Source organism: Ovis canadensis, chromosome 15 (assembly GCF_042477335.2).
Source record: "Ovis canadensis isolate MfBH-ARS-UI-01 breed Bighorn chromosome 15, ARS-UI_OviCan_v2, whole genome shotgun sequence".
Lineage (NCBI taxonomy): Eukaryota > Metazoa > Chordata > Mammalia > Artiodactyla > Bovidae > Ovis > Ovis canadensis.
Window position 1 is genome coordinate 90,975,331 of NC_091259.1, and position 25,547 is coordinate 91,000,877.

The 25,547-nt window shown below is 55.4% G+C and overlaps 2 protein-coding genes across 2 annotated transcripts in view; both read left to right on the plus strand.

Moving 5' to 3' along the window:
• Positions 1-14,093, plus strand: part of GLB1L3 (galactosidase beta 1 like 3) — a 31,363-nt gene extending 17,270 nt beyond the window's left edge. Inside the window, exons 10-21 of the mRNA XM_069553278.1 lie at positions 1,887-1,971; positions 3,356-3,493; positions 4,358-4,438; positions 5,000-5,106; positions 6,037-6,177; positions 6,469-6,540; positions 6,955-7,033; positions 7,425-7,512; positions 8,406-8,517; positions 9,726-9,842; positions 9,949-10,007; positions 12,928-14,093. Of these exons, the coding sequence (XP_069409379.1) occupies positions 1,887-1,971; positions 3,356-3,493; positions 4,358-4,438; positions 5,000-5,106; positions 6,037-6,177; positions 6,469-6,540; positions 6,955-7,033; positions 7,425-7,512; positions 8,406-8,517; positions 9,726-9,842; positions 9,949-10,007; positions 12,928-12,949 (1,101 nt within the window). The 3' untranslated portion in view covers positions 12,950-14,093. The remainder of the gene's footprint in view (positions 1-1,886; positions 1,972-3,355; positions 3,494-4,357; positions 4,439-4,999; positions 5,107-6,036; positions 6,178-6,468; positions 6,541-6,954; positions 7,034-7,424; positions 7,513-8,405; positions 8,518-9,725; positions 9,843-9,948; positions 10,008-12,927) is intronic.
• Positions 14,094-22,723: 8,630 nt separating this feature from the next.
• Positions 22,724-25,547, plus strand: part of LOC138420937 (beta-galactosidase-1-like protein 2) — a 40,700-nt gene continuing 37,876 nt past the window's right edge. Inside the window, exon 1 of the mRNA XM_069554642.1 lies at positions 22,724-22,854. Coding sequence (XP_069410743.1) covers positions 22,772-22,854 — 83 coding nt within the window. The 5' untranslated portion in view covers positions 22,724-22,771. The remainder of the gene's footprint in view (positions 22,855-25,547) is intronic.

Genomic DNA, 25,547 nt, shown 5'->3' on the forward strand with positions numbered 1-25,547 from the left:
TGGTATCCAGTCTCTCGTGCTGCCTGACGACTCTGAGGCCTCAGTTGTGGCCTCAGTTGCCACCGCGCCCCTCCCATGGGCGGCCGCGTCCCTCCTGCCGGTGGAGCTCCCGCCGCATGCACCTCAGGGCCCCGCTCCCCGCCTCGCTGGCACCGACAGGTCGCTTGTGTTTTGGATGCTGACCCACGCTTGCATTCTCAGGCTGAATCCCTCTTGGCTGTGGAGCAGTCTCATTTTACACACTGCCAGCTTCAGCTCGTTCAGATTTTGTTGAGGACTTTTGCTTCCGTGTTCATGAGGAATGCTGACGCATGGTTTTCTTTTCTTGAAATGCCTTTGTTCGATTTCGGAGTTTGGGTCATGCTGACCTTATAAAATGCTCTCCTTTTCTATCTTCTGGAAGAGACTGTGTAGAAATGTTAGTGCATCTTAGCTCACCGTTTGGTGAAGTTCACCACTGAGCGCATCTGGGCTTGAAGTTTTCTTCTTTAGAAGCTTTTTATTAGAAATTTAATTTTTCTACTGGATACTGCGTGGTTCAGGTTACTGCTGCTTCAGTGAGTTGTAGTGGCTCGTGTCTTTATCCTACCCTTTTTCACCTATGCTTTCAATTCACGACCGTAGAGTGTCTGTAACGATCCATTAATATCCTTTGAATGCCTTTGTTGTAAGTAACGATGATTTCTTTTCCACTCCTGTTATTGACAATTTCATGTATTCTTCTTTTTAAAAAGATCTTGGTCAGTGTGACTTGAAGCTTATCACTTCTGTTGATATTTTCAGAGAACCAGATTTTGGCTTTTTTCCCTATTATGCTTCTGTTTTCTGCTTATTTTTGCTGTAATCTCTAACACTTTCTACCTCACGCTTCCTTAATGGATAGAATTTGCTCTACTTTAACTAGTTTTTTTTTTTTTCCTGGTTGAAGCTTAGGTTACTGACTTGAGACTTTCTGTTTTTCGGACACAAGCATTCAGTGCTATGAATTTTCCTGTGTACACTGGTTTTGCTCCATCCCACCAATTTTTAAACGCTGTATGTGTTTTTTTTTTTAATTTTCAAGGGATGTTTTTAAAAACGTTCAGAGCATTAAATTTTCATTGAATTTAATCACTAACCTTTTGTTTCCTTACTCCATGCATCCGTTGGAAGCGTGCTGTTAATCTCTCAGTGTTTGGGGGTTTCCTAGATACCATTCTGCTGGTGATTCCTGTTCTGACACTGTGGAAGTCCGAGAACTCACCTGGTGTGGCCTCTGCTCTCTGTCTGTGCGGTCTGCGTTGCGGCTTACGCCGCGGCCATTCCTGGTCCGTGCGCGAGCGTGGTGCTGCTCTGGTCTGCGTGTGCGTTTCCATCAGGTCAGGCTGGCGGGCGTCACTGCCGGTAAGCTCTGCCCTCACTGGTGATCAGAGCTCAGGCCGTCGGTTGAGAGGAGAGAGCTGACGGCTCTGGGTCTGCGTGTGGTCTGTGCCGCTCTCAGCCTGTCCTCACCAGGCCACGGGTCCCCGCCGCCCTTGCTCTGAGCGCAGGACGCCCTCAGCCCCAGCCATCAGGCCATTACTCCTCTGGCTCAGCTCTTCGGCTTATTCTTTTCTGACTTCCTGGGACAGGCGGTTAGCCCCCACCCCCGGCTCTGCGTTTCTTCTTGTCCCTCTGTCTTGATACACGTGGGGTGTGTTTTGGGGCCTGTGGGGAACAGGAGCCACTGGTGTGGGTGGTTGCAGAGGTGCGCTGGGGGCAGAGGGGCAGAGGGGCAGGGAGCGTCCACGCCCAGCAGGGACGCGTGGACAGAGGGAGCCCCTCCAGTGCTGACTTGTCATCTACAGATCTTCGGACCTCCCTTCTTCCTGGCGTCAGACTTAGCGTTCGATTTGGTTTGTTCCTAGAGACACAAGCCCATTTTGATCATGGAATTCTGGGTCGGCTGGTTTGACACCTGGGGAGCCGAGCACAGGGTGATGGGCGTGAGCGGTGAGTCTGCCCTGTGAGGGCTACTCCCCTGCCCCGCTCCCCGGCCAGCTCTCGACCCGCACCTGCTGTGGAGGGCCGCGGCCAAGCCTGAGGGCGGGGGCCCGAGCCACTGGCTCCACGCCCCGGAGGCTCGCCGCTCCATGGACGGACAGGTGGTCGGGTAGGCACTCAGTGAAGAGTCCCCCACCCCTGACCAAGCAGGTGCGGGGTCAGAAGAGGCAGGGCCGGCTGCTGGGGGGCCCCGCACGGTCTCTGAGGGCGGGATGCATCTCCCGACAGGCACAGTGGCCTCTGCAGCTGAGGGGCCAGGAGGCGAGAGTGACTGGAGTTCCTGGAGCCAGAGCAGCAAGGGTCTCAGGCCCAGCTCTGTGGCCCTGCTGAGGCGGCCCCTGAAACCGCCTCTTTCCCGGAGCCCTGTTGTCAGGAGGAAGTGTGGATCCGGGTAGACCGCCCAGAGCAGTGCCTGGAGGAGGCTGTTAATAGAAGTGTTTTTCCACTAACATATTTACAAAAGCAAGCTCACTTGTACCGGAAATAGACAACAATCGAAGAACAGTGGGAAACTGAGGATAGGAAGGAAACAAAAATAGCTCCGGACTGCACCGGTGAGCACCGGGCTCCGACCACGCGTCTGGCAGGCACCGTGTGTGTCTCTCCCTATTAGTTAATTCTCAGCCACTGTGATGGGAGAGGGATGAGGACCTCTGTTCAGCAGGCAAGGGAGCCAAGGCTCTGAGAGAGAAAGTGGGCTGAGCATGGCCAGACGGACAGCGAGGCGCACAGCCAGTGCTGAGCCACACCTGGCGAACCTCCGGCCAGGCTGCCTCCTTTAGGGCCGGCGTGGAGATGGCCGTGGGTCACAAACGAGGGTGCGGCGGCCACTGGCCCCAGAGGCACCCTCCAAGCAGGTGGTTCACAAGAATAGACAAATTATTTGTATAATTTCAAAACATTGAATGAACGTGAGATCCTTAAGTGACGCAGGGCTCTCAGGCTGCTATTTAACGGGTGAGGCTCAGAGTGAAATTCTCTGGGAGAAGTAACTTTTGGAAAGGCTCTTAGTATTGGAGGAGGGAATGGCGAGCCACTCCAGTACTTTTGCCTGGATGATTGCATGGACAGGGGAGATGGGGGTGGCTATAGCCCATGGGACTGCAGAGTCGCACACAACTGAGCGACTAACACTTACTTGGTATGGACTAGCCTAGTTTCCTAGGGTAGCTGTGGTCAATTCTGCCTGCTGTCTGGTTAGAATCTCCGTGGACGCTGAGGGACACACGGTTGGGCTGACTGTGGGGCAGCGCCAGAGAGGAGCGGCTTTCCCAGAGATTCTGTCGCCTCTAACGTTGTGACCTCCGCTACTTCTTGTCTTCCTCCTCTGCAGAGGTTGAAAGGAGCGTGTCCGAATTTATCAGGTTTGGGATCTCCTTCAACGTGTACATGTTCCACGGGGGGACCAACTTTGGCTTCATGAACGGGGCCACGAGTTTCGAGAAGCACAGAGGTGTCACCACGAGCTACGGCAAGTGCTCTCCGGGAGGGGCCGCCCTGAGCCTGGGGCCCTGCGGCTTGACCGGGGAGGCCCCTCAAGCACCGCGGGGTTCTTGACCCCTAATCTACGCTGAGCACCGAGAGTTCCCTCCTCTCTGCCTTCCTTCCTCTGAGATGCACACAGTGCAGAGAGCAGGCTGACCTCGCCGCAGAGGGGCCACCGTGCCCTCTCACTCTGCCCTGCCCGTCCTGACCACGGGCCCCTGACCTGGGTTTCTCGGTAGAACCCGGGGTGGTGCTGTGTGGGCCCCGGAGGCCTCCTGGGCCGCCGGGCTGGGGGCAGATGAGTGTCTGTGAAAGGAAGCAGGGCAGGCCTGGTGGCCGTGGCCTCGGACCCGGGCTTGGCTGCAGGGATGGTCAGAGCGGTCTGGGCCAGGAAGTCGGCTCCCATCTCCTTCAGGGGCCCCGGCCCAGCGAAGGCAGCCGGTGGAGGGGGCCCAGCCCAGAGAAGGTGGCTGGTGGGGGGCCCAGCCCAGTGAAGATGACCGGTCGGGGCCCCTGTCCAGCAAAGGCGGCCGGTGGAGGGGCCCCAGCCCAGAGAAGGCGGCCGGTCGGGGGCCCTGCCCAGCGAAGGTGGCCGGTTGGGGGCCCTGCTCATAGAGGGTGGCCGGTCGGGGGCCCTGCCTAGCGAAGGCAGCCGGTGGGGGGGTCCCAGCCCAGAGAAGGCGGCCGGTCGGGGGCCCAGCCCAGCGAAGGTGGCCGGTTGGGGGCCCTGCTCAGAGAGGGCGGCCGGTCGGGGGCCCTGCCTAGTGAAGGCAGCCGGTGGGGGGGCCCCAGCCCAGAGAGGGCAGCCGGTCGGGGGCCCTGCCCAGCGAAGGCGGCTGGTGTCTTGCAGACTATGACGGGGTGCTGACGGAAGCTGGGGATTACACCGCCAAGTACTTCATGTTCCGGAGCCTCTTTGAATCCATCCTGGGTACTCAGCTGCCACTTTGTTGGGGGACTGGCCGTCCTCGGGAAGTTGTGGGAGGGGGTAGGAGAGGGAAGGGTTTCCTGTGGGCAGAAACTTAAAAGGTGCTTGTGACGGCAGGGGCCACCTTCGTTCAAACCCTGGTTTTCCCACCTGAGAGCCGTGTTGTTTTAAAGCCCTTTAAGTGACAGCATCTTCTCTAAATGTGAAGAGAGTGGTGCTTGTCCGCCAGAAGTTGGGACGACTGTTGACACAGCTCTGTGCATGGAGACGCCTTCATGAACTCCTGAGAGCCACGCTGTGAACTCTGTCTGTGGAGATCACGTTAGGGGGACGCCTCCCATGTGCCAGGGAGCCAGGCAGGGGCAGCGTCAGGCAGAGACCTCCTGCTCTGAGCTCCCCGGGGATCTGATCTCCCAGCATCTCATGGCTCGAGGAACCCCACTGAGCTGGGACCGCCCCCCCCCCCCATCTCCCACGGCCCCAGGGTGCGCTTTCGAGATCCCGGGGAGGGCGGGGCGGTGTGGGGAAGGAGGGGACGCTTCCCTTTGCCCGTTTCCTTTGCAGTCAGGCCCCTGCCCCCTGTTCCGAGTCCCACTCCCACGGTGGTGTACCCCTCCTTGAAGCTGTCTCACTACCTGCCGCTGTGGGAGGCCCTGCCCTACCTGCAGAGGGTGAGCGCCCTGGGCTCTGGGGACTGAGGGTTGCTGCCGGGGCCACGGGGGCTGGGCCCGGGCCGCGGCCACAGAGCAGGGAGGCCTTCGGGGCTCTCTGTGGAAGCAGGGACATGCGTCTACGTTTTGCCCACGTCTGGCACCAGTGGGCAGAGCGAGGGTGCCTCCTGGGAAGACCGTGAATGGGTGTGAACTGAAGAGTGGGGGGCCTGGGGGGGCAATGGGACTGCAGAGACCCCTGCTCGCAGGCCCCGCCCTGAGCGTGGCCGAGCCAGCAGCTCGTGCAGCTGGGCTCCGCTTTCTCTCCAGCACCGCCTCGTCCAACGGCGGGGCCCCCCTGCTCCCCTTAAGACTAGGGTCCGTGTCCCTGCAGAAGAGGAGGAGAGCCTTGCTTGGAAGATGCCAGCTCTTTTATTTGTATTAATTTGCTTTGCGAGCGTTGCTTTGGCCGTGCCAGGTCTTACTCACGGCTCTTTGTGTTACTCGCCGTGCGGGGGATCTTTAGCTGTGGCATGTGGGAGCTAGTTCCCTGACCAGAGGCTGAAGCCAGGCCCCCCACACGAGGAGCGCAGCGTCTGAGCCCCTGGAGCCCCAGGGACGGCCCTGGGAGACGTTCCCACTTGAGCTCACAGGGTTTCGCCTGTGCTGAGCCTCCTGCCACTAGTGAGCCATGCCGCGCACGCTGCGGATGCGAAGCTCCCTGGCAGTCGAGCTGGGACGTGGTCGTTGATGCTGCTGGTTCTCAGGATTAGAGTGGGGGCCCCTCTGCCCAACCCCAGACTCCCAGTCCTTGGACACTAGGGCACAGGCGTCGTCACACAGCGTCTCATCAAAGGGCTCTTGGGGACCGTTAGGAGGCGTAGCCAAGCTTGCCCAGGGTCTTAGCGAGAAGGGCCTGGTTCTCACCCTGGCTCCCTGCCCACCTCTCAGCCAGTCACCTCTAACGTTCCGATTAACATGGAGAACCTGCCCATCAACAACGGCAACGGCCAGTCCTTCGGGTTCGTGCTTTATGAGATGACCGTCTGCTCCGGGGGCCGGCTCCGTGCCAACGCACAAGATGAGGCTCAGGTGGGGCTGGGCGTCTGGCTGCAGCAGGACATCAGCCAAGCTCTGCCATGGGGGCTGCCGTGGGCCCCTTTGCTGTTCGCTATGCTTTTAAGCACCTCTGTGTGTGAGGCTTGATTGGGGTGGAAAAGGCCCACTTACCTGTCGCGTTGTAAGTCTACTGGGGCCTCCATTTCTGGCCACCCATGGACAGCAGGCTGGTGGCTCCCTTCCTGGAGACTGCCCCAAGCCCAATCTCCCTGCCCCCTTCCTCTGGGTGGGCCTGTCCGTCTGATGCCAGCTCTTCTTTCGCAGGTGTTTTTGAATGAGACGAGTTTAGGGATTCTTACCGATGTTCATCGGGACATAGACATTCCTCCAATCACGGTATGTAACTCGAAGGTCAAGCTGCTGCCCTAGACCCGGGCCTCCAGCGGCAGACCCTCCCACCTCCCCATCTGCCGTGGGGCGATGGGCCCCTCAGGGTCCTGGCAGAAGGGCTAGGGCTGCGAGCCTACACGCATGCCCCTGGCCCTGATGTGCCCTGGGCTTCAGCTCCTGCGCTTGGGTGAGGGTGGACGCTTCCTGCCAAGCCCTGGCTGGCGCTCTCACACCGCCGCTGAGCCCCAGGCCTCTGCAAGGGCGGGCCAGGCAGGACCCTTGGAGCGGAGCACTCGGGGTCCTTGGGGGCCCTCGGCTTCTCCCCTTCGCTTGTCTTCCCTCTGGGACTCTGAGAAGACTGGGCTCCAGAGGAAAGCCTTCCGTGGCCGTGTATCCAATGAGCTGGTCTGTCCCCACCAGGAATGTCAGCTTCTAAGGATCCTGGTGGAGAATCAAGGTCGAGTCAATTTTTCATGGAAAATTCAAAACCAGCGGAAAGGTGGGCTCTGGTGACAGCCGTGTCTTCCCTGCCTCATGGCTTGGGCCCAAAGGTTGAGGGTGGGGTGGGAGGAAACTCAGCCCCAGGAGAGGCTGCCCCAGGAGAGGCTGCCCCAGGAGAGGCTGCCTCCGTCCTGTCGACTCCCACTGCTGGGCCGGGGGCATCCTGGCTGTCTGCAGCGGGACCCTGCCCCTCTGGGGAACTCCAGGGGAAGTTCAGGGCCTGGGTGGGAAGCTTTCCCGGTGGCTTGGAGACCCTCAGTCACGCAGGTCAGACCAGTTCGTGTCCCACCGGGGTGAGCCCCAGTCACTGATGACTCTGGACTGTGAGTCTGTGCTTGGACACCGGAGAGTGTCCCCGCCATCTTACCTCTGCTGTCTCCCCCCTGCAGGATTGATCGGACCTGTTACTCTGGATAAAATTCCTCTGGACTGGTTCACCATCTATTCTCTGGAACTGAAAATGCGATTCTTCAAGAAGTACCTTCCTTTTAATCCTAACCCTAACCCTGACCCTGACCCAGGCCTTGACCCTGACCCTAAACCCTAACTCTGACCTTAAACCCTAACTCTTAACCCTAACCCTGACCCTGATCTTAAACCCTAACCTTGACCCTGACCCTGACCCTGGCCCTAACCCTAACCCTGACTCTGACCCTGACACTGACCCTAAACCGGACTCTGACAGTAACTCTGACCCTAGCCCTGACCCTGACCCTAACTCTGTTCTTAAACCCTAACTCTAACCCTGACCCTGACCCTGACCTTAAACCCTAACTCTAACTCTAACCCTAACCCTGACCCTGACCCTGACCCTGACCCTGACCTTAAACCCTAACTCTAACTCTAACCCTAACCCTGACTCTGACCCTGACCCTGGCTCTCGGTCTGGCCCAACCTTGGAGACCAGGGAGCTCGTGGTCTCCAACTCCTCCCTTTGCAGATGAGGGGCCAAGATTCATGGCCCCAGAGTGAGGTGCTCAGGGTTATCGAGGATCCTGGTTCCAGCAGAGCCCCTAACACAGAACCCATGTCCTGTGGGAGAGGCCCGGGGTCAGCATGTTCTGTGGGGGAGGTCAGGGGTCAGCATTTCCTGTGGGGGGGGGGCTCGGGTGAGCCCATGTGTGGCGGAGGTCATGGGAAGGTCAGGGGTTAGCCCGTCCTGTGGGGGTCTGGGGTCAGCCCATCCTGTGGGGAGGTCAGGGTTCAGCCCGTCCTGTAGGATACCCAGGGTCAGCCCATCCTGCAGGGGAGGTCAGGGGTCAGCCCATCCTGTGGGGAGGTCAGGGGTCAGCCTGTCCTGTGGGGGCCCGGGGTCAGCGTGGGCCTTGGCACTGGGAAAGGCTTTCCTGCCCCTCATGTGTGGCCCCCAGGCTCCGCTCTGCACCCTGGAGGCCTCTCGGGGGCCCCTCCTCGAGCCCTGCCTTCTACCAGGGCACGCTGACGGCTGGCTCCTCTCCACAGGACACCTTCCTCCAGCTGCTTGTAAGTGGTGCCCATCCACGCACGCCTGTCCTTGCGGAATCTGGAAGGGAGGCCCCCGTGTTCTTTCCCTTCCTCACTTCAACCCAGGTTTCCAGCAGATTTCAGCCCTCCTAATGTTTTGTTGTTTAAGAAAGAATACGTCAAAGCACAGTGGAAAAGTTCAAACAATAATAATGCGTAGACAGCAAAGGGTGTGGGTCTCTCCCCACCCACCCCCCAACTCCTCTCTACTCCCCAGAATTGGGCGCAGCCAACGGCTTCACGCGTGGCTTCATGAGTAGCTGTGCCTGGACACGCACATGTCACCTTTTTACACTAATGAGGTTGCTCCATGAAGTGTGTTCTCCAGCTCCCCTCCTTTCCTAGGATGTTACTTTCTACCTAATATACCTCCTGTTGTGAATACCTGCATGATGCACAAAATACGCATGCACAGAGCAGCAAATTATCACAGCAGCGGCACCATAAAATCACGACGGAGACAGACGCTGGAACACTGCCAACGCCCCTCCCAGTGTGCCCCCCCGCCCCAGGGCCCAGTGCAGAGCAGACTAGCTAGTGAGGCTCCCGGACACCCAGTGTTTCCGGATGAGACCTGGGCGTGTGTGAGGCACGAAAGCTCCGCTCCACTTCTCGCCTCCCCTCCCAGGGTGAGCCGGCACCTCTCGTTCCCACTGTTTCCCTGTCCTCCCCCGGGTGTTGGTCCTCGAATCACCCTCGCGTCGCAGGCAGATGCTTAAAGCCACATAGATTTTATGGTTCTCGTCAACAGTGGCAGTCACCCCTAGTCCCTTGTCCTTCTTTCTGGAAGGAGAAGCCCTGCTGTTTGAAAACAGTACCGCCTGTCACAAGTCGGGAGTCTCGGGCTGCCCCCCAGGAGCCTCGGGCTGTGCCCCTTGGACTCCCCTCTGCACTCCACGCCCAGGAGCCTCGCCTGTGCCCCCTGGACCCCCCTCTGTGCTCCATGCCCGGGAGCCTCAGGCTGCCCCCGGGGTGGTAGGGGCTCTGTGCCCCCTGGACTCCCCTCCACGCTCCATGCCCGGGAGCCTCGCCTGTGCCCCCCGGACTCCTCCATGCCCGGGAGCCTCGGGCTCTGTCCCCCGGGTGGACCCCCGTCCGCGCTCCACGCCCAGGAGCCTCGCCTGTGGCTCACTGCGGGGGCCGCGCAGGGACGCTGTTCCCGGGTTTGCAGCCCGCTTCCCTTGCAGGGCTGGAATCATGGGTGTGTGTTCATCAACGGACGTAACCTTGGGCGCTACTGGAATATTGGGCCTCAGGAAGCGCTTTACCTGCCTGGCTCCTGGCTCCAGCCTGGCGCCAATGAGGTGGGTGGCCCCAGCCTCCCTTTATGGCTCAGACTTGCCCTCACCCCGGCCTGCTTACCCTGCGTGGGGCTCACCCTTGCTTCCGCCGCCCTGCCTGTCCTTCCAGATTGTCCTGTTCGAGAAGGAGAAGAGAGGCTCAGGCGTCTTCAGCACAGACGTCCGCAGGTGGGCAGGGCCGGGTCCCAACAGCCTTCTGCACTGCCTGAGTCCATCCCCAGGCACACTTTGAGGCCAGAGATTAGATCCAGAATATCACGGAGCATTGCCTACAGTAGCAGCAATTGAAAATGCCCCAAAAAGTCAACAGGGAAATCACTATGTTTATTACGGAAATTTCACATGATGCTGATTTCAGCCTTTAAAAAGTCTCCAAAATCTTCAGCAGTGGATTTGCCAGTTAGATGGTCAGCCTTCAGCATGCTTTAGTCTCTGCTCTAAAGTGCTTTTGGGGCAGATACAAATAAATGCATTTTATTTCTGCTCTCCATACTCAGCTGGGAGAAAGGGAACTGTCTTTGGCTGAAGAAAGAGTGAAGACAGAGCGTGTTGTATGTTCTTTCTGCAGACTCCTGGTATGTGTGTGTGTGTGCGTGTGTGCGCGCGTATGTGTGCACATGCCTTTGTGAACGTGTGTGCTTTTGTGTGCATGTGCGCATGCATTTGTGTGTGTGCATGTGCGTGTGCGTGTGCGTATTTGTAATTGTGTGTATTTGTGTGTAATTGTGTGTACGTACGTGTGTGCATTTGTGAGTGTGTACGTGCATGTGTGTGCATGTGTGCATGCGTGCATTTGTGTGTGTGTGCGTGTGCATGTGTATTTGTGTGTATGTGCATGTGTGCGCGTGCATTTGAATGTGTATTTGTGTGTAATTGTGTGCGTGTGCATGTTTGTGCGTGCGTGCATTTGTGTGTGTGCGTGTGCATGTGTGTATTTGTGTGTGTAATTGTGTGTACGTGCATGTGTGTGCGTGCATTTGTGAATGTGTGTGTGGGGTGTGTGCATTTGTGAATGTGTATTTGTGTGTGCATGTGTGTAATTGTGTGCGTGTGTGTGCATGCACGTGCATTTGTGAATCTGCATTTGTGTGTGTGCGTGTGCATGTGTGTGTAATTGTGCATCTGTGTGCATGTGTGTGTAATTGTGTGTATGTGCATGTGTGTGTGCATTTGTGAATGTGCGTGTGTATTTGTGTGTGCGTGTGCATGTGTGCGTGCATTTGTGAATGTGTATGTGTGTGTGTGCATGTGTGCATGCGTGCATTTGTGTATGTGTGTGCGTGTGCGTATTTGTGTGTGTGTAATTGTGTGTGCGTGCATTTGTGTATTTGTGTGTGTGCACATGCATGTGTGTGCATGCATTTGTGAATGTGTGTATTTGTGTAATTGTGTGCATGTGCGTGTGCTTGCATTTGTGTGTGTGTGCGTGTGCATGTGTGTATTTGTGTGTGTAATTGTATGTGCACGTGTGCGTGCATTTGTGAATGTGTGTGCACGTGTGTGCATTTGTGAATGTGTGTATTGTGCGTGCGTGTGTGTGCATGTGTGTAATTGTGTGCATGTGCATGTGTGTGCATTTGTGAATGTGTGTCTATTTGTGTGTGATTGTGTGCGTAATTGTGTGCGTGTGCATGTGTGTGCATGCATTTGTGTGTGTGCATGCATTTGTGTCTGTGCGTATTTGTGTATTTGTGTGCGTGTGCATGTGTGCGTGCATTTGTGTGTGTGTGTGTATTTGTGCGTGTGCATGTGTGCATTTGTGTGTGTGTGCGTGCATGTGTGTATTTGTGTATGTGTAATGTGTGTACGTGCATGTGTGCGTGCATGCATTTGTGTGTGCATGTGTGTATTTGTGGGTGTGTATTTGTGTGCACATGCATGTGTGCGTGCATGTGTGAATATGTGTGTGTATTTGTGTAATTGCGTGTGCATGTGTGTGCGTGCGTGTGCATGTGTGTATTTGTGTGTGTAATTGTGTGTACGTGCATGTGTGCATTTGTGAATGTATTTGTGTGCATGTGCATGTGTGTGTAATTGTGCATGTGTGTGCATGTGTGTGTGATTGTGTGTATGTGCATGTGTGTGTGCATTTGTGAATGTGCATGTGTATTTGTGTGTGTGCGTGTGCATGTGTGTATTTGTGTGTGTAATTGTGTGTGCGTGCATTTGTGCGTGTGTATTTGTGTGTGTGTGCATGTGCATGTGCGTGCATGCATTTGTGTGTGTGCGTGTGTGTATTTGTGTGTATTTGTGTGCACATGCATGTGTGTGCATGCATTTGTGAATGTGTATTTGTGTAATTGTGTGCATGTGCATGTGTGTGCGTGCATTTGTGAATGTGTGTCTATTTGTGTGTAATTGTGTGCGTAATTGTGTGCGTGTGCATGTGTGTGCGTGCATGTGTGCGTGTGCGTGTGTGCATGCATTTGTGCGTGTGCATGTGTGCATTTGTGTGTGCGTGTGCGTGCGCGTGCGTGTGTGTATTTGTGTGCACGTGCATGTGTGTGCGTGCATTTGGGAATGTGTGTGTGTATTTGTGTGTGTGTAGTTGCAGGGGTGCAGGGGCAGTGAGTGATGTCTTCAGGCTTTTCCCTCCAGTCTGTGTGTCTCCCTGGTGGTCTGCTGGGTCATCCAGTCAGAGAAGGAACAACAGTGTGATTGTTGGTTGTGACACGCGTGTGACAACAAGGCCTGGCATGGAGCATCTGTCTTATGACTCCTGAGCCGTCTGTGTGCAGTCAGAGCTCTTTCTGGTTGAGGACAGACTGGTGATGGGAGCCCCATGGTCATGAATACTGCAACCAGCTCTCTCAAATGGCAGCCCTGGGAGGCAGCCGCTTACAGCCCTCCCTCCATGTCTGAGGGGACTGATTCCAGGCCCCCCGACGGTGCTCAAGCCCCTTACAAAACACGGTGAGCAGACCATCTGCGTATGACCCACACACATCCTTCCCTGTACCGCACTTTAAATCCTCTCTAGCTTACCTATAATTCCTAATGCAATGTAAATGCTAAGTAAATAGTTACTAGCCCGTGGTAAATTTAACTTTTGCTCTTGGGAATTTTCTGGAATTGTTTTCCCGAGTAGGTTTCGATTCTCGGTTGGCTGAACCATGGATGTGTTACCTGTGGATGTGGAGGACCAGCTGTGCTTATAATCAAAGTACAGCACCTGGCTTGAACGCAAAGCAGCGCACCAAAACCCAACTTATCACTTCGTCATGCTGTGTAGAGGCTTCAAGAAGTTTAGCAAGCAGTCTGGTGTCCAGAGGGCAGAAGGAGCCATCCTGTGTGGCAGGAGGACAGAGTGAGACTGCCTTCTACTCCACTGTTGGGAATGGCTGGCTCGACGAAGGAGAATTCTGCCATGAACCACACAGCTCCTCCAAAGGACCTTATTCTCTGGGGCTTTAGACTCAAACCCATGGAGTCTGTGGAGAAACCCAGAACTCAGAACCATCAGACCACAAGAAAGCATACCTCAGATATGCCCAGACAGGAAGCTAAGGCCTGAGGAGATGTGTCTTTCTTTGATGACTGTTGTGTCTTTGGTTTGCTCCTCTTCTGCTTTCCTATCTCCGCTCTAATTATTTTCTGTTGTTTTAAATTGTGTATCTAAATGAGGTGATGGAGGTTTACTAAACTTACTGTGATCATCGTTTCATGACCTGTGTGAGTCAGATCACTGCGGTGCGCACCTTGAATGCCTGCCATGCTGATGCCGACTCTGTCTCAGTAAAACTGGGAGGAAGACGTAAGGGCCCCTTTCCTTCCGGAGCCCCAGTGGTGCCGGAATGGAGGCAGATGTCTCATCCACCAGTGTCAGAGCGCCAGCTCAGCGAGGTGTCAGGAGCAGTCTAACCGCATGTCTGCCAGGCGTAAAGGACGTGAAGCGTTCCAGGGGAGGGACGCAAGTGAGGGTCGCTCCGTCTTGGTGCTTTCTGAGAATCGCGAATAACCTGTTACGCGCCTGTCATGTCAGGACAGCTAGCCCCTGAAGCCGTGTTCCTTCCGCAGCAGGCTCAGGCAACGAACCCACTCGCCCTTTGCACCTCCTCCTCTGTTGCTACTGTTGTCTGCAGAGTGTGGTGGAAAAGCTCTAATGGCACCAAAATAAGAAGCATAGTTACATTCATTATTGTCTAACACACTGTGGAACTTCAAGAAAACTCTTTGTACAGATATCTGAGATACAAAGTATGCATTTTGTAACATCGCGGACTAGTATGTAGCAAAATATAAACTCAGGGAAAAGGTTTCCTGTATTTATATTTTGTTTCGTAGAAGGAACCTGGCTTCTGAGAGTCACAATCTGGGCGGGTGTAAAGGTCCCTTGGCAGTTGAAAACTGACTGGGAAGAAACTCAAAGATCCGACCAGTGAGTGCTAAGGGGAATCAACCCTGAGCGTTCACTGGAAGGACTGACGCTGAAGCTGAAACTCCAGGCCTTTGGCCACCTGATGCGGAGAACTGACCCATTGGAAAAGACCCTGATGCTGGGAAAGATTGAGGGCAGGAGGAGAAGGGGACAACAGAGGATGAGATGGTTGGATGGCATCTCTGACACAATGGACATGGGCTTGGGTGGACTCCGGGAGTTGGTGACGGACAGGGAGGCCTGGCGTGCTGCAGTTCACGGGGTCGCAGAGAGTCGGACACGACTGAGCTCCTGAACAACAAGGACAAAGCTCAAAGCTGTAAGAAACTAAAGGACCGCAAGAACCGTGTACTTCTGAGGCTGGTCCAGTGGGAGGAGATGTGCCTGCTGCTTGCTTACCACTTGAGTCTCCCCGTGTTTATTTTTTCTGGATCAAACGCGACTCCTGATAGAGACACCTGCACGTCATCCAGGAGCTCGTCCCCCTCATCAAAGTTCCTCCCAACTTTATTTAGAATGGCAAGAATTCCAACGAAGAGCTTGTCTCCCAAGACACATGGCTAAAATGAAATTAAATACTTAAATCCAGTTTTTGAAAAGCTTGTTGTGCAATGTTAGGAACAGTGAACACAAACAATTCAACCATGATTAAAAACTGTGATTAAAACAATCTTTAAAAATATACCTAATTCTTACCAATATCTTAAAATTTTAAATTTTATGAATATCTAATATCTATATAATTTATATTTAAATTATCTTTTAGATATATCTATTTCATATATCTCTTGGTTCAAAAGGATTTCATAGTCTTCCCACACTTACAAAGCTACTGTACTCTTAACATTCCTGTTAGCTGTCAGCTTATTTCCTAATGTGCTTAAGTATATGAAAAGGGAAAGCAAAGTTGCTCAGTCGTGTCTGACTCTTTGTGACCCCATGGACTGTAACCTACGAGGTTCCTCCATCCATGGAGTTTTCCAGGCAAGAGTACTGGAGTGGGTTGCCATTTCCTTCTCCAGGGGATCTTCCTGACCCAGGGAACGTACCCAGGTCTCCCGCGTTGCAGGCAGATGGTTTTACCCTCTGAGCCACAGTCCAGGAGGATGAAAGTGTATGAAAGCTCCTAATGATTGTTTTTGTAGATGATATTGATAGTTTCCATAGTAGTCTTTAACCACTGCTTTATTTTACTTCAACTTAATGCAGTTTTAAAGTTTCACATTGCGGCATCTCCCACACACACGCGCGCCTATGTTTGAAAGTGAATGTTCAGATATTCAGGACAGGCTCCAAGGGCGCCGCTGGTGCTCGCGCTGACAGCTCACACGGCTCGTATCTGCAGTCGCTGAGTCACCAGGCAGGCGTGCTGCCGTGCGTGGCCCTGTCTGCTCACCCCGGAGCCCACTTCCACGGCCCAGCCTACCCATGACGCCCCCCGGGATGTGGCGGACGAGATGCACCGTGTCCGTTCTGCTTCGCTGCCATCTGTCTCTTTGATCACGATCCCACGTCCGTGTCCAGCACTGTGATTCCATCTCCCACCCGAAATGGAGATGAGGACTGGGCAGTGTCCTCGGCTCAGGGCTGCGAGCCGCAGCCGCTTTCCCATTTCTCTCTCCCTCTTGCCAGCAGATACCCTGGAAGGAGGCTTGTCTGCGTCTCCCCAAGGCCCCTTTTCCTCCCTAGCCCGTTCCGCTGCCCCAGCCCCTCCACACGCCCCTGCATCACAGTGGCCAGAGTCCTCGGTGGACCAAACCCTCTGCGGGCCAAACCAGCCGGCCCGAGCTGGGCTTCTGGGCCTCTGGACAGGCTGACCCTCCCAGTCTCCTCCATCCCAGGGACGGCAACCCCAGTGCCCCCTCTTTCTCAGGCCCAGCGTGACGGAGTCATTCTCGAATCCTCCTTATTTTTCTCGCCCCACAGACGACCCAGGGATCAGAGTCCGCCCCGTGCCAGGCGGCCGCTTGTCTTAGCACACGGACGCCTGCAGTAGCCTCCAGTCGGTCCCCTTTCTTGTATTGCCGCCCACTCCTGGCATCCAGATGACCTTTGGAAACACAGTGGACGCCACGCCCAGAGCCTGCCCTGGCTCCCTGATTGCCTGAGTCAGAGCTCTGCTCTGGAAGGCCTGCCTGTCGGCGTCCTGGTTCCCCTGGCCGCCTCCCTGCAGGCCTGGACCCCTGGGCACTGCCCCCCGGGGCCCTCTCTGCTTGGCCGGCCGCACCTCAGCCCCGTACGCAGGCGACCACTCAGGGCTTTGCTCGGCGATGCCCTCTTGGTGAGGTCTCCTCTGTACATAGCACCCCCGACACCCGCTGCTCTCGTCCGCTTCCTTCATGCTGTGGAATTCCCTGCCTTGGAGCCAGGCTGGGGCATGGGCGTTTTGTGGTGTTTGTACCTGGACCAGCATCTGGACCGACAGATACAAAGCAACTGCGGGTACAGGACGAAACGTGACCGTGAGCGGTTGGAGCAAATCATCCCGGAGACACAGGCCACAATCCAGCTGCTGCTTCCGAGGTGCCAGGCGCGAAAGCGGGGTCCCTGGACACAGCACCGCCGAGGGGGGAGCGTCTGCTCCCCACGCCCAGGCCCACCCTGGACCAGCCCCCCCGGGAGCCGCCCCCATTCCTGCTCTGGCTCCCCGAGCTGCAGCAGGGGCCCGGTGGGCTCCCCCGACCCCTCCTCTGGCCTCTGGCCCATTCCCGCGGATTAAAGAGCCCAGGGTTGGTGTCGCCTTGAACACACGGGACTGATTTGTTTGTGCGTTTTTGCTGTTCTGCTTCCTCAGCCGGGCAGACTTCTCCGAGAGAGGGGCCACTGAAGCCTCCCTGGCACCCGAAACCGTGCTCCGCACACAGCGAACCCAAACGCTGTTGATCCCTTCTGGACGAACGGACGCTGTTGAGCCAGACCTTGCTTTTCAGTCGCCCAGAGGCTGAGCTGCAAAGTGACCTTTGGGAACAGCCCAGGCCAGCGCTGGAGCCGGTGCAGCCCCGGCAAACACACAGGCCCCCAGCACCCCGGATGTGCCTTTCTGGGTAGGCCTTGACTGACCGTCCCGACTTGGACCCATTTTCCTTTCTCGCTTTCCAAAGATAAGGATTTTCTTCTTCTTCTTTTTTTTTTACTTATTTTTTAATCGAAAGCTTATTGCTTTACAGAATTGTGCTGGTTTCTGCCAAACAGCAGCATGAATCAGCCACAGGTATATACGTGCGCCTCACGGACAGCGGTTTTCCGCGTTCTTTTCGTCCAGGGCTGAGATGACGCTCACTTATCCCAGGAGTCCCCCGCGCTCCCCAAGCTCACAGTTTCTTGGCTCCGGACTCTGGCAGCTTGACATGGAAACTGGGCTCCTCGTCTTCTCCTCGCTTCTCGTCCACCCCTGTCTCCGCTGGGAGCAGCGGGAGAGTCCTGGGAGGGGAGGAGGTCAGCAGGACCCCGTTCTTCAAGGAACACTTGCTTTGTTCTGTTCTCTGCACACCCAGCATGGGGAAGTTGGCCTGCGCAGGTTACCGTTGCGGGTATTAGGTACGATCTGCCCGCACGCCACTGTTTACAGCCCCATTGGCTGGGTCACTGAACTGTAGCCTCCCTGCCCAGTGATGTGAGAATTTCATGCTCTGCTCAGGGTCAAGAGCAATCAAGCGTTCTGCAAAGGAGTATGTTGAAGGCACCTCTTGCTACTCTTTTAAAAACCCGAAGTCTTGGCTCCTCAGCAAGCATGTCTGGAGTCGCAGCATCTCTGCAGTACAGTCCTGGTATCCCTAAATCCTGATGGAGTGAATGTGTTCTTAATCCAGGAGCAGGGCGTGTCTACAGGCCTGCAGTTCTCAGCAGGTCAAGGGGTAAGGATTTCTTCTGTAGCACTGAGTTATTCACATTTTCTCCCAGAAATAAAAACAAAGGACACAGGGCTGGGCTAAGGATTTCATGGTTTTTATAGCCCATGTTGACAAGTTTAATATCTGGAAAAAAAAAAAACAAAGGAGAATCTGGTGCTGTGTAAATAGCTTAAGGATACCCTGGTGCTTAGTGGACTGTGCTATTTATCCATTTATTACTTTTGCAATAATTTGTGTGAATCCTAGCTCACTTAAACAATATATTTGTTTATTTGGCTTGGCCAAATTTTAGTTGCTGCTTGTGGGATCTAGCTCCCCAACCAGGGATCAGACCTGGGCCCCTTTTACCGAGAGCATGGATTTCTCGCCACTGGACCAGCAGGGAAGTCCCGAGGACGGTGCTATTTGCTGCTCAGCAGCATCACCAGGAACCAGGGCAGGTGAGGGTGTGTGTCTGGGACACACCTGCACAGGCGGAAAGGGGCCTCCCCTGTGACACCTTCCCCGTGTGTCTTGAGGGCCGTCTCTCATTCCAGTTATACCAACACGCTTTTATCACAGTCTTAACACCTATCGGGCAATTTTATGTCTTAAAAACAGTGGATAGAAGATACTGGGTTTGGGGAGTGCGCTCAAGGGGCGAGACTGGGCCCTGGAGACTCGAGGTGGCTCCGGCCCTGGGTCAGCCCCAGCCACCCCCCGCCCCCCCACCCACTGCACCAGGTCTTCGGCTTTCTGTGTGTTCGCTCCTCTCTGCCTCTCCTGGGTTTAACTTTCTCTAGCTGACAAATATTTGCTTAATGCTGGAAAAAAACTCTTCAAAGTAAACGTGGCTTGTCTTTGTTCCAGAAGGGAAGCCTCGCTGTGCTCCTAGCAGCTCTTAGCGTCCAGTGTGCAAGGGCAGCACACAGCTTCAGAGCACGCGGTGGTGTGCGTGCGCCTGCGTGTGTGTGTTCTGGAAACTCTGATGCTGAGAAAAACATCAGCCTCCCTAGACACGTCTCATATTTTCTTTCAGTAAACTCTGAATTTTGCTCTTGGGATGAGTGGGGTTTGTGATTGCTAGAAAGCATACATTTGCCCAAATATCACACAGCTTCCTTTCTGACATAATTCTGTGCCAAAATAAGACTTTTATTCATCTTTTCCTAAAATGTAAGGTTTATCTGGACTTTTTTTTAAATTAAAAAATTGAAAGTGGTAGGAGTGAGGACCAGAACAAGACTTGTGCACCCAAAGGCGGAGGATATTCCGGTTGGCCCCTCGCACCCGTCCCCCTGCGATTCAAACGTGTGACAGACACATCTGTCTAAAGAGAATCTACAGGGTCGTAGCTTCTCACACGATCAGTTCAGCTGCTCAGTCATGTCCGACTCTGTGACCCCATGAACTGCAGCACTCCGGGCCTCCCTGTCCATCACCAACTCCCAGAGTTCACTCAAACGCATGTCCATCGAGTCGGTGATGCCATCCAGCCATCTCATCCTCTTGTCGTCCCCTTCTCCTCCCACTTTCAATCTTTCCCAGCATCAGGGTCTTTTCCAATGAGTCAGTTCTTCACATCAGGTGCCCAAAGTATTGGAGTTTCAGCTTCAGCATCAGTCCTTCCAATGAATATTCAGGACTGATTTCCATTAGGATGGACTGGTTGGATCTCCTTGCATGCAGGTCAAGGGACTCTCAAGAGTCTTTTCCAACACGACAGTTCAAAGCATCAATTCTTCGGCGCTCAGCTTTCTTTATAGTCCAACTCTCACATCCATACATGACCACTGGAAAAACCATGGCTTTGACTAGATGGACCTTTGTTGGCAGAGTAGTGTCTCTGCTTTTTAATATGCTGTCTAAGTTGGTCATAACTTTCCTTCCAAGGAGTAAGCGTCTTTAATTTCATGGCTGCTATCACCATCCGCAGTGATTTTGGAGCCCAGAAAAATAAAGTCAGCCACTGTTTCCACTGTTTCCCCATCTATTTCCCATGAAGTGGTGGGACCAGATGTCATGATCTTCGTTTTCTGAATGTTGAGCGTTAAGCCAACTTTTTCATTCTCCTCTTTCATCAAGAGGCTCTTTAATTCTTCACTTTCTGCCATAAGGGTAGTGTCATCTGCATATCTGAGGTTATTGATATTTCTCCCAGCAATCTTGATTCCAGCTTGTGCTTCCTCCAGCTCAGCGTTTCTCATGATATACTCTGCTAAGCTAAGCTAAGTCACTTCAGTCGTGTCTGACTCTGTGCGACCCCATAGACGGCAGCCCACCAGGCTCCCCCCGTCCCTCGGATTCTCCAGGCAAGAACACTGGAGTGGGTTGCCATTTCCTTCTCCATGAAAATATTCCATAAATGAATTTCAGTAACTCTTAAACATTCCACAAAATTTCCTAAGAACCTGTGAGAGTATAATACCTGGCAATCCTCTCTAAAACAGAAATTCACCTATCTGCTACATTACTGCTGATGATCTGAAATGTACATGGTCTCTAAAAAATAACAGTACTGAATAAACCTGAAAGGATCATCCAAGTTCCTACATAATACCAAAGTATTTATCCAGGATTACTGAATAAATCATAGCAATTTGGTATCATTTTCAGAAAAAAAAAATCTCAGAACTTACAAGCATGTGGCATTTCACACTGTACCAACTGAGTAATAGTAAATGAAGGTGTAACCACTACAACTTCTGTGTAAATAAGCAGGGTGACAATACACAGCCCTGACGTACTCCTTTTCCTATTTGGAACCAGTCTGTTGTTCCATGTCCAGTTCTAACTGTTGCTTCCTGATCTGTATACAGATTTCTCAAGAGGCAGGTCAGGTGGTCTGGTATTCCCATCACATTCGAATTTTCCACAGTTTATTGTGATCCACACAGTCAAAGGCTTTGGCATAGTCAATAAAGCAGAAATAGATGTTTTTCTGGAACTCTCTTGCTTTGTCGATGATCCAGCAGAAAGTGAAAGAGAAGAATGAAAAAGTTGGCTTAACTCTCAACATTTAGGAAACAAAGATCATGGCATCTGGTCCCATCTCTTCATGGCAAATAGATGGGGAAACAATGAGAGACTTTATTTTGGGGGGCTCCAAAATCATTGCAGATGGTGACTGCAGCCATGAAATTAAAAGACATTTCAATTAAAGAAATTAAAATTAAAGAAATTAAATAAAAGACAATTAAATTAAATAAATTAAAAGAAATTAAAATTGCTCCTTGGAAGAAACCTAGACAGCATATTAAAAAGCAGAGACATTACTCTGCCAACAAAGGTCCGTCTAGTCAAGGCTATGGTTTTTCTAGTAGTCATGTATGGATGTGAGAGTTGGACTATAAAGAAAGCTGAGCGCCGAAGAATTGATGCTTTGAACTGTCGTGTTGGAAAAGACTCTTGAGAGTCCCTTGACCTGCATGCAAGGAGATCCAACCAGTCCATCCTAAAGGAAATCAGTCCTGAATATTCATTGGAAGGACTGATGCTGAAGCTGAAACTCCAATACTTTGGGCACCTGATGTGAAGAACTGACTCATTGGAAAAGACCCTGATGCTGGGAAAGATTGAAAGTGGGAGGAGAAGGGGAGGACAGAGGATGAGATGGTTGGAATGCATCACCGACTCGATGGACGTGCGTTTGAGTGAACTCTGGGAGTTGGTGATGGACAGGGAGGCCCGGAGTGCTGCGGTTCATGGGGTCCACACGACTGAGGGACTGAATTTTCACTTTCAAGAGGCTCTTTAGTTCTTCTTTGTTTTCTGCCTTAAGGGTGGTGTCACCTGCATATCTGAGGTTATTGATATTCGTCCCTGCAATCTTGATTCCAGCTTGTGCTTCCTCCAGCCCAGCATTTCGCATGATGTGCTCTGCATGTGAGTTAAATAAGCAGGGCTACAATACGCAGCCGTGACGTACGCCTTTCCCAGTTTGGGCTTCCCTGATGGCTCAGCTGGTGAAGAATCCGCCTGCAACGCAGGAGACCTGGGTTCAGTCCCTGGGCTGGGAAGGTCCCCTGGAGAAGGGAGCGGCTACTCACTCCAGTATTCTTGCTTGGAGAATTCCATGGACTGTATTGTCCACGGGGTCACAAAGTGTCGGACACGACTGAGCGACTTTCACTTTCACATGTTAAGTCACTATTTAAAAAACTTTTCTCTTCAGCATTTGAACTGCTTTAAAATACTGCTTCGGCTCTGGAAGCGCCTTTCGCACCTGCTCACCCGTTCACCGCGCCGGGGGTGACTTGACCCGCGTGTTCAAGTGTGCAGGGTTGCGCAGCGCGCCCAGGCGGTGAGCTCCCGTCTGCACATCTCCAGCCGCAAAGTGTCTCTGCCGCTGAGAGCGCCTCTCAGGGCCAGGCCCCCGGGGAGGGACTGGGCCCGGGGCGCCGGGGCTGAGGACCGGAAACCGCCCGCCGCCCCCGCCGCCCCCGCCGCCCCCGCCGCCCCCGCCGCCCCCGCCGCCCCCGCCGCCCCCGCCGCCCCCGCCGCCCCCGCCGCCCCGCGAGGCCCGCCCGGCCCGCCCCTCCCCCGAGGCCGCGCGGCGGGGCGGGGCCTCGGGGGCGGGGCCTCAGGCTGCAGCCAGTGAGCACCGGCGGGCCGCCCGCGCGGAGGCTTGTTGCCCCGGCGACCGGCGCGCGGCCCCGCCCCCGCCGAGCCTCCGGGTCGGGTTCGGACTCCCGCGCGGGTGGGTCAGGCGCAGCGGACGCGCGATGCCCAAGTGGGGTGCGCGGCGGAGGCCCGGCCTCCTGCTCGGCGCGCTGCTGCTGATCGTGTGCCTCCCGGTGCTCCGCAGGTGAGCTGACGCCGCGTCCCGCGCACCCGCGCACCCGCGCCCGAGCCCGGCCCGGAGCCCCCGAGGGCAGTCCCCGCGGGGCGGCCCCCAGGCCCCGTCCGACCGGAGCGCCGGCGCCCGGCCCCTCTGCGCCCCCGGCACCCAGGCGCGGCACTCCCGGCCCCGGCGTCTGCGCCCAGCCGGGGCTCCCCACCCTCCTGCGCAGGGGGTCCGCGCAGAACTGGCCATCAGACCCCTCTCCGAGGTGCGCCGCGTGCGCGCCCCGAGTCCTCCTGCCGAGCCCCAGGTCCCCTGCTTTTCTCCGAGGTCCCCACATTTCCTGCCAAGCCAGCTGCGAGGCTTCTCTGTTCCGCTGAGGTCAGAGCTCCAGCTCCGTACGGTCCATTTGCCCGGCCCAGCGCGGTCCCCAGGTGTCTGTCCCGCGGGTCCTCCAAGCTCCTTAGTCTGGGTGTGGCTGCTCCGTTCTCCGGATGAGTCTTCCCCTCGCCCACCAGCACCAGCTCAGCCCTCCCCACTCCCCTTTCCCTTATAACATGTTATCTGGAGGTGCGATTGGGGATAGAATGCTTTACCCACCACCTGTGCGCGCGCCTGAGCCTACAATTTTCCTACCGACTCTGTTTATAGGATTTTACATCTGTGACCCTATCTCTCAGGTCGATGCCTGGAGCTTTCCATATTCAAAACGTCGGGGGTGTGGGAAGTCAGGCAGGGGAGCTGGTGCTGAAGCTGAAGGCTGAGCCTTGGACCCACAGCAGTCTCGCCACCCTCGTCTGTTGCTTCTTTCCGTGTCCTCGTCACTTCACTGGGCTTCCTTTGGGAGACAGCGATGTTCAGGAGGGAGAGAACTCTTTCCCTTTGCGTCTTTCCAAGTCTGAGGTGCCACCTTTGTTTCGGAGACAACGAGGGTGTCAGGATTGTTTGGAAGAAGGAAATGCTTTTCTGGGGCTCGGAAAACTTCAGGGCGTCTCATTTCCCCAGCTGCTCCCAAGACTTTCCATCCTGTTTGTGATCTCTCCCCTTCCTCTGAGGACTGGTCCTGGCCGTTGGAGGCACAGGGCTGACGCAAACCCCAGAGCGATCCCTCCAGGCAGAGGGCAGGAGCCTCCGGCAGGCACACACCCAGGTATCCAGGAGACCACACCCCAGGGAGAAAGGCCCGCCGCGCGGGAGGGGCACGTGCTTGGATGCTGGAGGTCAGAGAGGCAGCGGCTCGTGGGGGCCCAGACAGGTCACGGGGACGGGGTGGCTGTGAGGGGTTTGAGATGGGCCAGTCAGTGACCCTGGCAGTTCCCAGGAGGAGGCGCGAGAAGGGGGCAGGTGCTTGTTGGGGTCTGGAGGGAGAGGAGGTTAAGCAGCTGGGCTCTCGCGGGCCAGGGAACACGTGCCCACCTGGCGGCAGGAAGGGTAGGGTCCGTGGAGCAGCCGGGGCGACGGCGGCGGCTCCTGCCCCGGCAGTGGTGTGGCGCGCTTAGCAAGGACCCGGCTTTCCTGCTGCGCCTTCTTTCTCGGCCGTCGGGACAGAGGCCGCAGAAGCTCAGGCTGGGTCAGGGCTGCCTCTTAGGTCCTCCGGAACACTTGTCTCCTGGCATCTCCCGGGCTGTGTCTCGCGGGTACCTTCCGCCTAGGTCCGTCTGTCCCACTTGGGCTGGACACCGAGACCTGCGTCTGGAGGCCAGAGCCAGCTCCCTCCCCTGCCTGACGCCACGGTGGCCAGGCCGTCAGCCGAGTGGGGCCTCTCTCCGCTGTTGTTGGGAACGTGGGCGCGGCCCCCAAAGCAGAGGTCACACGCGGATGGGCAGCAGAGCGGGGAGCTCCAGGTCAGAGGCGGGCGTGGTGGGGGGCTGCTCGGCTGCAGCCTTTCTTTTCCCCATAAACTTTTACCTGGATTGGCTCATGGTCAGTCACTGCTGTTTGCTGACATCGTATCCAAGAAATAAGAGGACCGAGATGACCTTTAAGGAAGATTTCAATCTTGGTTTTTCAGCCTGAACGTTGGTCTTAAGCCAGTCACCTTGATGGCGGTATAATCGCCATGTAAGCAGGTGCGTGTGTGGCAGGCATGTCTGCTGGGTTCTCACGCGTGCGCCGTCCGTGGAGCGGCTGCCGCAGCTCCGACAGAGCGGGTGTCCACCAGCCCCGGAAGCTCACTGGGGCCCCTGCACGCCGTGCTCGCATCTCCCCAAGAACGCTCATATGTTGCGTTTGGCTTCAGACACTAGCTGGCACCCTCTCAAGCTTACAGAGGTGTAACCCTCTGCCTTGGCTGACTTTCTCCACTTGGCGTGTTACTTGGGGTCCAGGGTGTGCGTGCTGGGTGAACCTCGGCTCCAAACCATCCCGTCTCCACAGCACAAGAATGCCTGCCTGGTATGATGAGGGTGTGGTTCCCGTTCAGGGCTTTCCCGCAGCATCTACGCCTCACTGAGCAGCCCCCCGGGAGCTCTGCGTCTCTCCAAGCTAGAGGTCAGTTGCAGAGTCCGCAGGACCAGACCCACGGCGGGCTGCCTGCATCGCCTCCCGAGGGAGGTCGTCTTTGCTGCTCCCTGCCCTGCCGGGGTCTGGGTTCCCGAAGCTCGCTCCTCCCCTGGGAGAGAGAGAAGGACCTCTCGGGAGCCCCAGGGACACTGGTCGCAGCCTCAGAACCAGGCCGCTCTCTTTGGTCCCCTCCCCTGAGGGCTGAGTGCTGGACC